This window comes from Strongylocentrotus purpuratus, unplaced genomic scaffold (assembly GCF_000002235.5).
Source record: "Strongylocentrotus purpuratus isolate Spur 01 unplaced genomic scaffold, Spur_5.0 spur5_scaffold_6, whole genome shotgun sequence".
In the NCBI taxonomy this organism is placed as follows: Eukaryota; Metazoa; Echinodermata; class Echinoidea; order Camarodonta; family Strongylocentrotidae; genus Strongylocentrotus; species Strongylocentrotus purpuratus.
The window spans coordinates 52074375-52093711 of record NW_022145612.1 but is presented as its reverse complement, the minus strand read 5'-3'; the positions used below and the strand labels follow the sequence as shown (position 1 = coordinate 52093711).

Genomic DNA, 19337 nt, shown 5'->3' with positions numbered 1-19337 from the left:
TATGTATGACATGTATAATTTACATTTTTCATTACATCGGTTTTTATATTTTTGCAAGTTCTGCCGAAGCAGCACAGTAAAGTGTTAGAAAATGTCTTCAACATTATATACTAGAACAGAAAAACTCAGTTATTGACATTAGAAAAGATTACTAAAGACATCCTCTCAGTTGAAAGAAAAAAAAATAGGTATATTTACAAATGTAAACTAAACTTATATTAAGCATTTTGCATTGAAAGATTGCCCTCACACAAATCCTAGATTAGATATGTGAAAAATTTGCAATGGTACTATGGGTAAAGCTGTATTTGATGATTTTATGGGCATGTATTTTCTTGCATAATGTAGATGTGAGACTTGTCATGGTTAAAGTTGATATTGAATACATTCCTCTTCGTACATGTATTCAAATTCTTTCATGAAATAAGTGCACCTTTTCAAAGGAGAAAAATGTTCAAGTGTCACAAAAAGGACTTCTTGGTTTCAATCATCCAAAAACATGATGAAAGAGAAAATGTCTTAAAACAGACTTTTGAAGACACAGCGCCCCCCCCCCTCACTTTCCAGATATTTTCTTTGCATATTCATATTATTCACCCTACCCTGTTTCATGTCACTGCATAAATGTCCAAATCACATTCATCTCTTCCAGCTTCTTCCTCAAATTCAATTTCATGCAAGAAATTTTAGGTGAGAAATATTTTCCTACTGTGCAACAGTCTGGGTGATATCTCTGCTTTAGATCAGAAAGGTACATTTTTTTCTGATTTAAAATTTGGGCTCTTATTATTTGTATCCCAATAATATTCAGTTATAAATGCAAATTTTACATACAACTTCAATGATTGCAAATAAATAACTGTTTGAAATTGTGAATTAGTAGAATGATCAGCGAATAAAGACAGGACATTGCATCTGATAAAAGCTAAAAGGACATTAACTTGTATACACAGAATTAATGCTCTTCTGGTTCTTAGGGAGTATGCAGGTGCATCCTTTTTTTTAGTCTACATGTGTTTTGAGCAAGTTTCCCCATATTTCTCTGACATTTTGAACGTTTTGAAAAGATCAGAGATTCTGAATGATTTACCAAAGATCATTTGAAAATTTCAATTTCAAAATGAAACATGGCTTTAGTGTTAAACCTCAGAAAGCTTTCCATCTGAAAGAATCTATATTGAATAGGATTGCAAATGTGTCTTTATTTGTGATGAAATGGGTAGCAATATATAATTATACTGCCTTTATTATAGAAAGATAAGCCATGAACTATAACGACATGTTTGGCAGCTAGATTAAATCCTAAAAGTTGTAATTGGTTTGTTTGTTATTTTATGTAGAAAAGGGCTATCTCTCCTCTTTTAGAAATGGCATAAGGAACAGATTTAGTTTAAACTTCTTTTAACTTTTAAATATTCTGTTATAATGAATATGTACATGCAAACAGGATACTGTTAATAGCTTGCATGCTTAAAATGAGATGCAGTTCTGTGGTTGATCTATGTAGCAGATACATGATCCTGTAGACTTGCCGATATATTGACATGTACACACGATCCCCCATAATTTAGCCCAATATTGATTTGCCAGCCTGTTAGCCTAATGCAGATGGAGAGTAACCTTTGCCAGTGAAATACCATGACGGCAACCTGCGCCACAGAATCAATAACACAGGACATTATTACAACTCGTAATCTGCAAGCTTGCCTCTACTGCGCCGGGCTATACCTACTCCTCTACGCAAAGTATTGGTATACGGATACATGTGTGAAAGTAGAATAGAGACATGTGCACATCCAGCTCCTTCGGAAAGGTCGAAGGTTAACCGTGTATCTGGAATAGTGCTGTATCCAAAAGGTCAACTGTCAGGACCATCCGTCTGGAGCCAAAGCTATTTACTATTTCAAGGTTTTGGTTAACATCATTTTTTTGTAATTAGGGAGCAGAAATGTTTACATCTTAAATAATATATAAATAAATAATATGGTTATTTATATAGTGCCGGTATCCATCATGTAATGTAGTAAGGCACAGTCACGATTATTATTGTTTTGAGCATTTAGTTTGGCAATGATTGCTCAGGAAGTAACCTTTTCAAAGGCTAAAAAACATGTTCATGAACATATTGATGTTTAATTGTTTATGTTCCCATATAAGATCTATACTTCCTGATCTTGGCTACAAAATATTGTTTTGTTGGGAATTCCAAACAGATACAATAACATTTAAGACAAAGTGAAGTGAAGTCCTAGTTTCTCACCCTTGACCATTTCATTTTTTCTGCCTGCCTTGTGTTTTTGTTGTTGTGTTACTTGATATTTCTAATTTACATGAACAAACAAAATATAGAAATGTATCCATATCTATCATATGTTATGACATAAATATGTGCTTTTTGAGCCTCTGTTATTTAGACAAATGAAATAATGAGTTGAAACTGACCTCTTTTGGATTTGCAGTAGCTGTTTTTGGAAAAACAAAGATAAAATGAGTAGGGTCCCTCATCTTCTAAAGTCTACATGGCAAAATAGGATTCCACTTGGCCTTATGAATTTATGTTTGTAAAAAAAAAAGGTATTCAACATTACATTTGAAAAATATTTTTCTAGCTGCCTGTATGTTATATCACAAAAACCAGAAAAACAGGAAGTTCACATTCACACCAGCCTTGGGTGAAGATGAAATTTCCTTTTTCCATTTTTTCCTTCAGTTTTATTCTTTGTTACATTGAAATCAAATCAATAAATACAATGAATAAATGAATGATAAACTGTAAAGTGCATGCTCCACACAAAGGCTAGCATTGGTTTGCAAAGTCTCATTTTAACTGATTAATTGTAAAGATAAAGGTGTAGTGTTGGTTATAACTTCCTTCCCCCCCCCCTGAAAAAAAGGAAAAAGGAAGAAAAGAGGGCAATGAAGAAAGAAAAGAAGTTCTAGACTGTTATGTAGGATGTGATATTAATCTGACTTTAACCCCTGAGCAAATGAGTTCTTGAAGGAATATACTTTGACAGAAATGGCAGTTATTGTTAGGGTCATGTGTCTCATCTGACATCCAAAATAATTTATTTTGCCAAGATTATCTTCATTATTAAAGAGTGGAGCAAAATTGTAAACTAAAATTACCCACACATTCTAAATGTGATAAAGATCAGTGATAAAAACCACATGCAAGGTTTCATTTCGCTGACATGGCTAATTATGTTATTAAAGCGATGTCAAGTATTTGCACCTTTTCACCCAAGTTCTATGAGTGTCCTTACTTACCCATTAACTTAAGAGTTTGAGAGGCCATACAAATCACTCTGAGACGCCATCTTATTTTTTCACTGAATTAGCAAAAGGTTAACATTTTCTGAAATTAGAAATGAAAATAAAATAAAAACACATTTCATTGAAAAGATTGAGTTTCATCATAAGTGATGACATTTTTTTTTGTGTGATGCATACAGCTCTTTCGTGAAAAGCTGGGCATGATTTTGTTATGTTGTTGTTAAGCTGATAACTGATTTCCAAAGTTTAGTGGATTATTTTTTATGAATTTTCATTTATGAATTCTGTCATGAGAAGAAAAAGAGGAAAAGGAGGAGGAGGAGGAGGACAAGGAGAAAAAGAAGAAGAAGGCAAAGGAGAAGATGAAGTAAAAGAAATAGAGGAACAATAACAAGACAAAGTGGAGGAAGGAGAAAAAAGAGGAGGAAGATAAGAAGGAGGAGGAGGAAATTAATCAATAAAGAAAGGAAGGTAATGGAGAAAAGAAAAGTGTTCTCTGTGTAAAGGCACACCACTTGTGAGTCATGTTGTGCATATCATTTTGACTGCACTGGATGCACCATTGCACTAGCGTGGTGTGGATGCATTTCCAATTCTCCATGTACACGTACTTATGCATCATCTGTTGACATAAGGGCATTAACTCATCTATTTTACATATAGAGTTGATGCCATTTTTGGCTCTCAACATTTAGCCTTTAAAAATAAAAAATGAAACCTTGAAATATGCAGTCAAACAGAAATGTATATCTGCTTGCTCAGCATAAACGACAGTAGGAATAATTCAAATATACAGGTACTTCTATTATCAATCAGATTTCAATGGATAGAACATGAGCCATTTTTATGTTATTTCTATTATTCTGTACTAATATATATGGTAATTTAGTGACTTTGTAGTAAACTTGCCGCTGATTGAAACAAATGAAGAACCTTTGACAATGCACTTGTTCAGTTTGTAATCTGTTGACTTTTTAAAAAATCATAATAGTTTTGTATACTAGATTACTCCGGGTACCTGCTGTGTAAATTTACAGGAAACATGATAATGGCTGATATAATTAGTCCAGAAAATTATGCAAAATTTGTCATATTGCTGAAAAGTTGTGTGTAGTACCAGTGCCACATCAGCTAAACCAAGCAGCAAATTCATGTATTTCATGGTCATACATTTATATCCGCAGTAGTATAGAGTTTATTACAATTGTCTTAAATTAATTAATTTATGTACAAAATGCAAACTAAGAGCCCCAAAAGAAACTCAATTGAAGTAGTCTTATGATTCCTGTTTGCAACTAGATCACTCAGCTGTTTGTTAATTAGCAGCAAACACAAATTGTTTTGATTTGATTTGATCATTTTCTTGTTTAGGTACTTTACAAATCATAACTTAATCTTTGTAATATTATGCATATTGCAGTGTTAAATTATTTTCACGAAAGAAATACAACCAGGCCTTTTTTTCCAATTTCATGGTAGAGTCAAATCCTGTTTTCATCAGTCTTTCTCAATATATGAAGGTTTATGAAGGTCATGATATATCTGATGCAGTGCCTTGGGTTTGAATCAGACCACTATGCATAGTGCAATACATCAAGGTTGCGATAGGCACACTGCTAGCTGAATCCTATCTGAGAGGGAGCGGAATACCATCAAATAACTTTCCCAGATTAAAGGGCTACCTATGACGTCAGAAGCTAGGAGCAGAGCGGAGGCAGCCCTCCATGCTGCTTGGAGCCTTCATTCAAATCACACCGGGGCTCTTGTTTATTCATTACTGGAACATGACCCCAAGCAATTTTACATCCTCTGCACACATTGCCCGAGCATCCCAGGCCCCTCCCCCCACCATCCACCATCCACGCTTGTGCCACCACCCTTTACTAAATTACAGCATACTTGGCCACAAGTACTTTAGATCTGACCATAATGGCTTGTGAAAGAACGACTCTAAATTTGAAAGATTATATCTGTGTAGTACTCTCCTTTTTCATCCATCTGCAACCCTTTGTATCATGTAGTCTTCTTTTCCACACTCAATTATGAATGAGAAAATATTTTATGTTTAAACAAATGGGTCTAGCTAGAAACCAGGTCTATTGACTTGTAATGCATTGTAGCACTCTATGTGAGGTCATCGCTTTATGTCAAAAAGAAGATAATGATATCTAATATAGGCCCTTTACAAAAACAAGTACTATTTGCTTTGTGCATATCATTGTTTCTTGATTTTTGGAGAATAACTTTTTAAAATAATATGAACATTCTTGTCTGTTCCCTTAGAACAGTTTTACAGTACATAAGAGTAAAACATTTCACTCAATCTCCCATACATTGTTATTTCCATTAAAGTAGTGTCTTCATTAGATGTGAACTCACTTTCCCACTTTGAGGATATTCCCAAATAGGCAAATAATATTGTTCATGCATGACAAAATATGTAATATCATATTCCTAATGTATTTTGCACTCTTTTCTCTGATTACATTACCTTTACTCCTTCCCAGCCAAAATTGTTCAGGTGTGAAGTATTATGTGTTGCATATCAGGTGGTGTAAATTTCAGATCTACATTGCGTTTGTAGGCAAATAGATACATGGATTGAACAAGTTCAAACAACTACAGTGTACAGGGTCAGTGAAGGTTGAATCGTTGAAAAGATAGATTTTCTGGATAAATTTGCTTACCGGAAGATTGATCTGACACCAGCCTTTGAGTCTCCAATGTAAGTGCTTTGCCCTATCTCACCCCCCCCCCCCCCCCCCTACAAAAAAAAATAAAAATATATATATATATATATAACAATAGTTTTTGCATATCAGAGAAGTAAGATATCAATGTCTGATTTATAAAGTTTATATAAGTAGTAATTCTTGGTATTCATTGTAATCAATCCTTCATTTCCTCTGACGTTCATACCTCATAACATGACATAGCTTCTTCTCTTCTCATGCTTTCAGCTCGACAATGCTGATGAACAGGCCGCCCAGATCAGGAGGGAACTCGACGGAAGACTTCAGCTAGCTGAACAAATATCAAAGGTACACCAAAATCCCTCCACTGAAGAATTATAGACCAAGACAGACATCGAAGTAATCCTAGAATGGTCGGAAAATTAATAGTACAGATTTGCACAGAGTTTTTACAATTCCGATGGGGCCATTAGCCAAAAGTGCAGAATGCGGATTATATGAGATGGACAAAATATGATTTCTTGCTTCCAATGTGTTCTTCAGAAATTGCAAGCATAAAAGGGTGTTGGATTAAGTTTTGCTTTTTAGTCGGAGGATTAACACCATTTATATCTTCTTACAGCAAAATCTCTGATAAGCATTGCCAACTACAACTTTGAACATTGTGACTCCTTTGAACTTTTCATTCAAATCAATAAATCACATGTCAAACAAGTTTTTTTTTTAAATATACCCAAATGTGAGAGTATTCATATTTTTTCCTGAGAGATGGAAGGGCGTTTTCACTATGTAAAATGATTGAACTTGAATAATGTCCATCTGGAGTGGTATTCTGAAAACGATGTTATCTTTAATGATAGTAAAACAATGTAAAACAACTATCATCGGACTGATAACAAGTCATTGGTTAATGTCTGCGCAAAGCTAGCTGCATTCATGTAAAGTTGATAGAGACATCTGCGCAAGCATCAATGGCATGTATTGATTTCATACAGTTAACATAATTTTACCGAACATTAAAGATGCCCTTGTTTTCAGAATATTATTAGGTGGTCTGTTATCAACAGACCACCTATTGTTTTCGTCAGAATTTTCTTTCTTTATTATTTTTATTTATTATTATTATTTATTATTCTTTATTTTTATTTATTGTTCCCACTTTTTTGTGAACAGGATAACTCAAGATCGGTTTAATCAATTTCGTTCAATTTTGGCACAGTCATAGGTCATTGTCATGAGACGTCAGTGTAACATTTTCAAGGTCATCAAGTCTTCATGACGTCATCCAGGCGCCATTTTGTGTTTTTTTTGGTACTTTTTACTCATGATCATATCTTTATAACGAAAAGGCATTTCTCATTCATATTTATCATGATTAAGGTCAATATCCGTCCGGTCAATTTCAAGTCAGAAAACGCACGCGCATGCGTACGTCCGCGCGTCAGCGCGCGCGCAAAAAATAAAAATGCTCAAAATCGTCCCAAATTCATTTTGCATACGTTTTAGGCCATTCTAAGCATTTTTTTAAAAAACGCGCGCACGCACATGCGCGCGCGTTTTCGCGCGTACTGGTATTTTTCAACATAGAATCGCCAAATTTTCTCTGTCATCGTATTTGGCACATTTTTCCAAGCATTTTGTTACCTTTTTCACCTTTTTCTGCCCATTAATAACGGAATGAGCGTCCGTTTAAGATAATTTCCGTGCGTGCGAGCTCTTGTAATACATAGCATACATGGGCAAAAACATGCCTATAAAAAATCCATTGTAGCGCTTAAGGATGCAAGGTGATCCCAATTTTGTTTTCATATTTTGATAGAGTATGAATTGGAGATATGATTTCATGTCTCATTTGACCCTCAATTAACTCATGACGTCATCATAATGGCCTCCGAACTCAAAATTTTAATTTTCATATTTTGACGTCAGCATATTTTTGGAAAATTGATTGTATCTCTGTAAATGTTGACCGATTTTCTTCCAAATTTTGATATGTTCTAGCTGAGACAATTTTCTACAAATGCAGTTTCCACGATTTTTCATTTTGACAAATGGATCATGGCGTAATTTGCGATTAAAGGGGGCATGTCAATTTTTAACATTTTGCGTGTATTCTCTATGGGACATGATTTTTTCTCAAAACTGGATTCTACATTCCCGTCTTTCGCGAGCAATATCTCCGTCGTTTTATCTTTGTTCATGCTGAGCTTTGATTATGTTGTAGCTGAGACAATAAGCTATCATAAGTGTCCCCTTTATTTTTCGATCAGATGCCGGGATCATACTCATATTTCACTTGCAAAGTGGGATTTGAGAATTTCATTTTCCGTTTACGTGTAATCTCTATGGGAAATGTTTTGGTATATCGGTAACGCACTTGACTTCCGACCTCGAGGTCCCTGGTTCGAGTCCGGGCGTCTCCAACAATTTTTTTTTCTTCACTTTTTTTTCTTTTTGACCATTCACTCTACCATCTCCTTTGAATATTAAAACACGTACAATCGCAAATAATGTAATAAACAACCATATTTACTTTATTATTACCCTATTATCACTAGATCCATTACTTTTTGCGTGTAATCCTTATGGGAGATGACTTTTTCTCAAATCTGGATTCTACATTCTTGTCTTTTGCGAGCAATATCGCCGTTATTTCGGCTTGATTTTTGTTGATTTTTGAGTATGTTGTAGCTGAGACTATATACTATCTAAATGTTCTCTCATTTTTTTCAGTCTGATGTCATCGTGGTCTGTTGATGATAATCATCAACATCATCGTGATCATCATCATCATCATCGTCGTCATCCCCATTACTATCAAGATCATCATCATCATCATGATCATCATTGTTTACATGTCTATATAACTTCTCCCTTTCTCAATATAGTAAATATTATAATACATCATAAGACTTGAAGACAGACCACCTAATTCGTCCCCATGACGAATTAAATTTCTAGTTTTTTATTCATGTTTTATCTATTATAATGGATAAAACATTGGAAGGTAGTCTGGTTCAGTTAAGAGAATCTGCTTTCCAACAGAGCTTTCCGAATGATACAAACAAAAACATAAAACATAAAAACAAAATATGAATGAAAATATGGCACCTAGTTCTCTGTATACGATCTGTAGATCTGGTGGTTAACTTCTAGACTCTTTTTACCCTTTTCTTTTGTTGTCAATCCATTTGTCCACTTTTGTGATATCAGAACATGAGCTATCATGAGCTGTGAAGCTCTATAAAGCCTCTCTCACATTTACAATGGATTTTTCCTGTTGTTAATGAAAACTGAGTCTGGAGTAGGTAATGTAAGCCCTAGGATTACCAGTAGATTAGTCTACCTTTCTCCTAGGGGCTGTTTCACAAAGATCCTAAGTCGAACTTAACTCTAAGTTGGACTTAAAAAATTATGGAGAGCCATTTGTAGCTTTAAACTGAAGTATATTCAAAAGCGAAAGTTCAAGTATTTTAGACTTTTCATAAATTCCACATCAAGAACATGAAATCTCCTTGATAATAGAAAACATAAAGGATTTGAATCAACATTTTATGCCTTTTAAAATAACTTTTTACAAAATATTTTCATAGATGCTAACGGCTTTCCATAATGGTTAAGTCCAACTTAGAGATAAGTTAAACTTAGGATCTTTGTAAAACACCCCCTCAGACTTAGTTCAGCAAATTTTAGCTTTAAGATTATGAATAATTTTCTCTTGGAGAGCCAGAGGGTGCTAATTCTGTGCTAAAGTCTGAATTGTTTTTAACATCCATCTGGCTCTCATCAGACAAAGTCATTGTGTACTTTGGTTGAGGAATCCTTTCAGGTCTCGGCAACATGAATATTTCTTTTCTACTTTCTCCAGACCAAGAAAGGTCCCAAGTTCATCGTGAAGGAGATGGAGAGTATGTACGTGGACGAGCTTCATTCGGCTGTTAACCTTCTCATGGCAAACCTGGAAAGTTTACCTGTCTCTAAGGGCAACACAGACTCCAAATACTCCCTGCAGAAACTGAAAAGGTAATTCATGACAGTTTTCTCCCATTATCTTACCATAGTGACACAACAAATATTCAATTTTAATTGAATGAAATGATGGGTTAATGTGACTCTATTATTTTTTGTGCAATGCAATTTGTAGTGGAGAAAAGAAGATGGCAGCAAGAGATGAAGAGAGTGGGAGGAGGAGCAAGGGAGTGAGGGAGGGACAAGGGAGTGAGGGAGGTTGAGGGTGAGAGAACTATTGACAGAGTAGAAGATTGAGAAGTACAGAAGAGAGTAGAGTTAGCAAGGTAAGAGATGAGTCAGAAAAAAGAAATAGACAAATTGAGAGATGAGGTTTAAGAGATTAGAATAGGAAGAAGAAGGGGGAAAAATTAAAAATCAGAAAATGGAGAGAGAAAGATAAAAGAGAAGAGAAGAGAAGAGAAGAGAGGAGAGGAGAGGAGAGGAGAGGAGAAGAGAAGAGAAGAGAAGAGAAGAGAAGAGAAGAGAAGAGAAGAGAAGAGAAGAGAAGAGAAGAGAAGAGAAGAGAAGAGAAGAGAAGAGAAGAGAAGAGAAGAGAAGAGAAGAGAAGAGATGAGATGAGATTGAATGAGAAACAGAGAAAGCAACATGAACTCTGGAGGTTTTATAGTCAATAGTAACCCAAGAGCAGTGAAAAATAATAACATCAATTGAAAGAATCTGAGAGGAGATAATCAACTAAATTAAGAATTAAAAATATAGTTTTCAAAAATGGAAATAAGATGTTTATGTTCACCTGATGACATAGATTGTTAGTCAGTGATAATTTGCATTTTGTAAAAGCCCTATATATGTTCATATTTGTTCATAGATGTACAGCAAATTTAAATTACAAAGGACCTTTTACATGTAAGTCTTTACTGCTTGCATGAATGTTAATTAGAAAAAGCTTTGATTATAGAATATAGGAAAAGAAAGATTACAAATCTACCCCAAAATTGCCAGTACTCTAGCTCAAGAGTGTCATTTTGTCAACTCTGAGCCCTGTCATAAAACTTGATAGCGATCTCTCATGCATGTCAAGTCAAGATGGTGGAGAGCTAGCAAGTGAAAATGCATGTCCAGTCATCAAAAATGTGTCGCAAACCCCAGGCGCACCACCGAGAGAAAGAGACAGAAATCTTATGACAGGTTTGAACACATACATACAGCAAGCTGCCTCAATTCGCTGGCTGTATTTGCCATTTTCCATGCACTAGTAATAAGAGACCGACGAGCAGCCATATTGACGTCATGCCCATTTCTAAATAGACGTTGATGCTGGCGAGGGTGTGAATTGTGAGCTGTGTATTGGTGGGAGTTAGCCCGCCATTCTATCCCTAGGCACCCGTTCAGTCCATTTTTATCACAGTTTCCATGTAAAGATGTTATTCATTAGCCAAGGTAATTGATATGTGAAGGATAGAGATTAGTGTAGGAAACCATTTAAAGATTATTTATGGAAACTTAAGTTTATTTATGACGTTTAGAGGTACATGTAGATAACTCAAATAAAAGATACAAACATGTTTGTGTAGAGCAAGATTGAATCAGTATATAGAAAAGAGATTTTTTTTTTTAAATACATATTGACGCACAAAGAGACACGGAGATAAAGAGACACAGAGATAAAGACGCCTTGAAACACGCCTACATAAAGTGTTGACTTTACCCAGCACATATTCAAAAGGAAATCATTCAAATTCACTTTACGTCTAAACTGACGTCATTCAAATAGGACTTGAACATTTTCTGTACAACAGGGATCCACTCATGAAGTATGTTAAGATGAGATATCTCTGACGATCTATTGACTAGTTCACAACTTTACAGTCTAAGATTGCAAGCATGCATTAGAAGCACGTGTTGACAGAATGTACACTTTGAAAAGACCGGACTAAACCAAGATGCTGTCTTAAAAACAGTTAAAAGTACTCTGTGTGTAGGGGGAAGGAAAAAAAAAAAGATATGATAAAAAGAAGAAGAAAAAACTGGAAACTAACATATCATATGTTTAAAGTCTAATGTCAAGAGTTAACACCCTCTGTCTCCAAACAGTGTCAATAGGAGGGGAGACATGATTAAATATTGGCAAGGTAGATTGCAAAGTTCACACTCCTGGGAATTTCAAAATTGGAATAAACAATTCTTTAATTTCTTTCATTATTGTATTTTCAATGACATGATTCTTGGTTAAAGGGCTTGATAAAGTGTTTGATAACTTCATTTGGGTTTACATATAAAACAGAATATAATGATATTTTTATTACATCAAGCATCATAGTTTTCAAAGAAAAAATCCAAACTGAGATCTATCGTGGCTCATGCAGTTTTATCCACCACACACTAGTTGTTATAGATTCAACCGACCTCCATTAGCCAGAAGCCACATGCCTTTTCCCATGGTCGCTCCTCTCTGTTAGGTATCATTACATGTTGTTAAACCACAAAATCTGCTGATAAAGTCATCAAACAGATACCAGATAAGAGATAATCCTGTATCATACAGTATCCAGGCAATGGGTGTCATTTCTTAGGTAGTGATGGTATGTCTCAAGGTCTAAATATTTGCTCAGAGATAAGTTGTAACCAGTGGAATAACTCAAGCATGACTACCCGTACTTACATGTAGGATAGTATTCCCTAAATCCCCTTAAAGGGATCGTTTAACAATGTTAAATCTGAGATGCACGGCCCTACGTGTTATCAGTGTCTGTGATATGGTGTAATATTGAAGCCCTACAAAAATTGCGCTTCAAAATGATCAAGAAGTGCCTCAAAAAAGTAAAAATCTTTGAGTGACCGGTTTTACCATACTCATTTTCCCCAATAGACTGCAGTGTTATGAAAACCGTCAGGCGAACGGTTTTCAAAATTTGTAATTCCAATCATAAATATCTTGATAATCAGACAGGCGATCGGCTTGTAAAAGTCATGGGGTTCCTGACTGACCTAAAGGTTTATAATTATCATTGCATCATGAGCTAAATCTTGAATTTTGTTTCAGAATCTGAGACAAAGTTACCGGATCCCTTTAATCCACTCTCCACTTGAACCGGGTGCTTCCCGTATTAAACCTATGGAAAATAATAGAATTCACTAGTCAATGGGTTGATTAATATTGCAACTACACTGTTGCCCATAAAGTTGGGACATGATTTTCCTACCTCTTTTCATGATATGGTTGTGACGATAATGATGATGATGATACACAGCATCTGTATGGTGCCACAGAGCTGCCAACTAGTACGGATTTTCCTTAATTGGTACGGAAATTAACGACCATTACGGAATGTTGTCTCAAATTACGGATTTAAAAAAAAAAAAAAAAAAAAGATTTTTTTTTTTTTTTTTTTTTTAATGAATTAAATATGATTTATCGTAGCGAGTGCTGTGAATAGGAGCCATTTTTCATGATAAACTGTGTTGTGATGACCTGAAATTCAATACTTAACATCTTTGTGTGAGTAAAATCACCAAAAATTTCAGATAATCATGCGTCCGCGCAGTGTTGGCGTGTCGTTTTTTTAGATTCATAGCGCCGCATAAGAAATTACTGATTTATACCCCAAATTACTGATTTTGAGCCTTGTGATTACTGATTTTCTGTTCTGGAGGTTGGCAGCTCTGGTGCCATATATCTGTTTAAAAAACATTCAAAACGCGAGCTCCTCCAATAAAGTTAAGATCAATAAAGTTATGAGAAGTTATGAATGTTTGAAAATTGGATGGATAGTATTTCTTAAAATTTTGGAACATTTGGATGCCCATGTTGATGTATTATATTAAAGCACTAGAAAATTTAGCCCCTAAAACACTTCTGCTTTTGAGAATCTGAATACTGGTAATCAAAATTTACCGGTGCTCCCGGTAAATTTTAAATATATTTCAAATAGCGCCTAAGGCCATTCCATGGTAGCTGCAACCATGACAATCTCAGAATATGCAGTTCTGATATATAATTTTCAAACGGGAATAACAAATCGGTCGATTGTAGTCAAGAAACATTGTTTTAAAGCTTAAGTAATATCAGTCTTGAGAGGGAGCTATACAACATAAACAAATTATTATTTACAATTTCATCACGTCAGACAACAATCATTGAATATTGTAAAATCACATATATGCTTCTGATATTTTCATTTGAACCAAACTCATGAGTCATGACCCCATACCTAAACTTTGTATTACCTTTAATATATGTTTTTATAGTATTGTAGAGTGAATAAATACAGACATTTTTGTTTTTTCTGTCAATATATCCTGAAATCATGCTTTCCATGTGAGTTTACAAAATGTGATATAAGTATATAAAATGAAAAAGTATGAATAGTTTGTGACCTTTTTATGCCTCCGTTTCAAAGTAGCCGGAGGCAGTTATGTTTTCGAGTTGTCCGTCCGTCCGTACGTACGTACGTACGTCCCGTTCTCGTGATCGCGTTATCTGAAGAACCGATTGATGGATTCCTGCCAAACTTTGGTCTTGTATGTATCTTGCAGAGCCGATGAACTGATTAGATTTTGGGGTCACGAGGTCAAAGGTCACAGGGCTCATTATGTATGCAAAAATAGCTTGTGATCGTATTATCATTAGAACAGATTGATGGATTCCTGCCAAACTTAGATCATTTATCTATTTTGCAGTGCCAATGAACTGAGTAGATTCTTGGTTCATAAGGTCAAAGGTCATGGGCTCATTATGTATGCAAAAATAGCTTGTGAACGCATTCTCATTAGAACTGACAGATGGATTACTATTTAACTCAGGACATCTTGCAGAGCCAATGAACTGAGTAGATTTTAGGTTCATGAGGTCAAAGATCAAAGGGCCATATATGTATATGAGAAACTGCTTGTAATCATGATATTCTGAGAACCTGTTAATGAATTTGAAAAATTTCTTATGTTTTGGTTTGTAAAATTGCTCTATGATAGAGGCATCATTTTCGACTGCACGCAGACAAAGTTCCATCTAGTTTCTTCTGTGTTATTCAAAATATATGGATTATAGTAGCTTGTATGGTTTCAAGTTATTTGAAATTTTGTAAACACAGTTTTAAGCTTCATGGCTATGTTTAGCTGCTTCGCCTGCTTGCTGGATACAATGCAATGGAGATACCATCATAATATAGAGAATAAAGAGATATTTGTATTGATTCAATGTTGGTACAATGAGGTCTACTGGAAATGATATTGCATGTATAGGTCCTGGAAATTGGATTCTCATTTTCATTTTGTAGGTGGGCTGTTTCTATGGAAACAATCTCCCTGCTGCTTTTGTCATAATTTTGCTCCATTATGATTATTAAGTGGGTTGTTGTTAATTAGCAGCATGCTTTTATCCTTACACGTATTCATTTTTAATAATCAATTATTAATAAATTCATGAAACACATTAAAAAAACTTAAACAAACACACACACACACGCCCTGGGAGGTACCAGAGGAGGCCTGGAGAAAGGATTGGCAATAATTCATTGAAATTTTAATTGCTAAGCACTCAAAGTAAAAAAAAAGTAATCTATTATTTATGATAATAAATAGCGTCACTTCATTAATAATACAGTAATGTATTGATCCTTCTCTTTTATGATGAGGTAAATTGCAAGGGGGTTAAGGGATAATTCAATGTCAGTAATCATCGGTTGGCACTTAAATTTCAATCTAATTGATTATTGAAGCAAATGAATAATGCCCCTTCATTAATCATACACTTAGGCGTTTGAATGACATGTACATGTACATTGTGAGTGTGCATAGCCTTGGTCATTAAGACATTAACATAACTAATAAAGTGAACACTGTTGTTAAAACAAGGAATCAATCGCATCCGTGTTTGCACAGCTGTAGAGCAAACAAGAGCTGGCGATATGTTGATGAAATATTCCACATTATGTACTATCATGTTGGTACGATAATTATACGATCCCCACAGTGTCAATGTAATATTAGGGTGTGAGGGGTAGGCAATGTAGAGATGTGCAATTTTGTGTGTTGTGAGGGCTGTGACATATGTAATGAATGCCTTTGGACAGGTCGTGACCAGGAGTGGTTGTTTACGTGTTGCTCTGTAGCATGTACTCTCCTACATTGAAGATAAGCTTCTCAGGCTGTTCTGTGAGATGAGGAAAATAATGGTACATGTTGGGGTCAGAAGGAGATGGGATAAAAGGGAAAGGATGCTAATGTACATGTGTTTATTTATGTGAATACAGGTGAAATTTGTGGTTAATTGACATTTGTTATATATACCGGTAGATATATATTAACTCGTCTTCATTCTTCATTGCAGAAGAAGATTTAAAAAACGGTGCATTTAGATTACCCATGCAGGCCCTCTGCCAGAAGAAGAGACAATATTTCATCATCGACCGACAAGAGGCAAGGTCACAATTACAGAAACATACAGTAACAAATGTAATAACACATACAGAAACAGGAGACAAACAGACAAAGACACATTAAAACAAGAATAATAGCAGTAACATGTCACAATTGAAACAACACCATAATATGTCAATATCAAATTGGAATAAATATATCTTCAATTAATTGGTGTTTAGGTCTCTGTGGAAGTAATTTTATTCCATCATCTAAAACAAAATATAATTAGTGATTCTGGACTAATAGTTTAAAGGGAAAATAGATTCTTATAAATAATTAATGATGGTTTCATGAAAAAAAATATGCATTGTATCTTAGACAAGTTCATGAAAATGTATGTACATTTATGGTAGAAGAATAACATACTGTTTGTTATAGTAGGGAGGGGATGGGAAGATAGAAACGAGAAGCTAATGCATAGATGCATGAAGTATGGGAGTGCAGAGAGAATGCATGGAGGGAAACATGGACATTAGGTGAGTGCATTGTATCATGGACAGTTTTATGAAGATGTATGTATGATGGAAGGATAATGGTGATATAATGGATGTTCCGTTAGGAGGAGGTGAGATGAACTTCAAATAGAATCTAATGCATATATGATATAAGACTATTGGTAATGGAATTGGAAATGTGATGGATCGTGCATTGCAATATGTACAATTTTCATGAAGGTGTAATGTATGAGAAAAAGAAACTAGTGTTGGGGTTAGGAGGGGGTAAAATAAAAAAGATATAGAAGTCCATGCACTATAGATGTGATGTATACATGTATGAAGTAATTGAGTACATGTAAAATGAGGAAGACAGTTAAAATGTGTGATGAATTATGCATTGCATCATGGACAATTTCACAAAGGTGTTCGGATGAGCAAGTTCAACATGCAAACTTAATTGACATTATGGAAACGGCATCTTGCAACAAAAATCCATCTGCATTCTACATAAACTGCATGATGTATTTTGCAGACTTTCCAACATGCACTAGACAAAATGTTCACAAACCTGTATGCAAGGTGCTATGCTCAATCGCATAGCAAACAGTCAGGAGGTAATTCACTATGATGTGCTACCTGCAGAGTCTGCTATCATGGGGCCTATTCCTGTGGCATATCATGTGTAACATATATGGTTCAGTGGATAACACAAAGGTCTTAGACACTGAAGGTATCAGGTTCAAGACCAAGTTAATGCAAGTGTTGTAGTCCCTTGGATAGGCCCTTTAGCCAAAGGTCCTCTAAAGCCATAGGTCCCCTAAATCTTACCATAATGCATACCTGTTCTCTTAGCACTCAGATAATATATCACAGAATCAAAGAGAATAGTTATGGTTCTCTTTTAACTGGGCACGTGTAGCTCTTTGTAAGGAATATTAAATGATTTGAATGTGAAGACAGAAATTAAAAGTAACAAATAAAGTTGAGGCAGTATTATAATGTCAGCCTACTCTTAGCCCTAGTTTGCCAATTTTTCTATCACATTCTAATTCTACAAAGGCATGACTAATCTGGAATCCGTTTTCGTTCAGAGTATTTATTATTAGCTTTCCGAAATGTATTGGTGTATATACTCCAAAATGCATGTAAAGTAATTTTACATCTACTGTAGATAACTTTTACATTTGATTGAAGATTAAAATTAATAACTTTGACTGCTTGAATAAATGTCAAAATCCACAAAAATTGATTAAATAACTGTTTAAAAGTGTCAAACTTAATGCATGATAACTTAATATCTACCAAAGATAGGTATGACTAAGGAAATGATTGAAAAGAATCATTACTAATCTTGTTTATCTGCTGTCATTCCTGTTTGTCTACAATGACAAAAATAAGTTTGTTCAGGAAGAAATAAAGATATTTTGTAGGGTATTGATGTTCATGCATATAAAGAGAAGTATAAGGTGATTGAAATGTATTTGTTTGGAATACATTTCTCCCTTCAATTACGCATGAATATGTATTAAACAAAGTTTCAAAAGATACCGGTAGGCCTATTGATAATATGCAGAAAAAATGTTATGATTGCGATTTAGATTCCTACATTGTGTTCATTTTTTATTTTCTGAAGGTAATAATTGTTTATGGAATTGAATTGAATTAAATGCTACACAGGTTTTCATTTACCCGATACATGCTGTAGCGACATAAGTTTTTGGATTTATTTCGTCAATGATATGGGGTGAGGTTTAGGGTTAGGGTTAGGATTGCTAACTTGCTATGGGTTTATAGATTAGGTTGAAGATTGAGGTGAGGTATAAGTGTGGGGGTGAAGCAAGGAATGAGATTTACATTGCTCATATGCAAGTGTATGTGTTGTGTACAAATAGTAGAGATAGGAGCATGGCTTGCATTCTCTTTGAGTGTAAACGTATGTATTCTCTAGGTTAGTTCACTGCCTAATTTACCATCAAAGCTACGAGCCAAGCTCCTAAAAATAGCATTCCTTTATTGATGGTTTCCTCCCACTCTCTCTCTCTCTCTCTCTCTCTGTCTCTCTGTCTCTCTCTCTCTCTCTCTCTCTCATTCACTCATTCTCTTGCTCTATCTCGTTATATCTCCCTCTCTCTCTCTCTCTTTCATTCTCTCTCTTTCTCTTTCTTTCTCTGTTCCCTATGGAGAGCGGCAAGATTAGAAAGTGTTGATTATGTGGTGAATTATCTATACAGCTTGTGCGGGGATGAATGATACAGTTTCAAAACACAAAATACTTGAGACCCTAACAATCAGTATGGTGAGCCCAGTCATGGTTCAGGGTTTTCATTTATTTTTGTTTATTTCTACCGTAAGATTTAACTACTGCTAAATGAATGTTAATAGAGTATTTCTCCTGAGTCTTGGCGGTTTCCGGACCCTATGTTTTGACCACATCCCTTCTGCCTAATGTCAGTTACCAAACGTACCAAAAGTTGCTTGTGGGCTGACTTTCTCTTGAGATTTTGGTCTGGTGGGCTGTTGGTCTGGCAGAATGTCCCCA

The 19337-nt window shown here is 35.0% G+C and overlaps 1 protein-coding gene across 10 annotated transcripts in view; it reads left to right on the top strand.

The window, feature by feature from the left end:
• LOC591807 (calcium-dependent secretion activator 1) overlaps positions 1–19337 on the top strand; it is a 73898-nt gene that overhangs the window by 5251 nt on the left and 49310 nt on the right. For all 10 annotated transcript variants that reach the window (XM_030973633.1, XM_030973640.1, XM_030973639.1 and 7 more), the window contains exons 2-3: positions 6237–6317; positions 9838–9992. In XM_030973633.1, coding sequence (XP_030829493.1) covers positions 6237–6317; positions 9838–9992 — 236 coding nt within the window. The remainder of the gene's footprint in view (positions 1–6236; positions 6318–9837; positions 9993–19337) is intronic.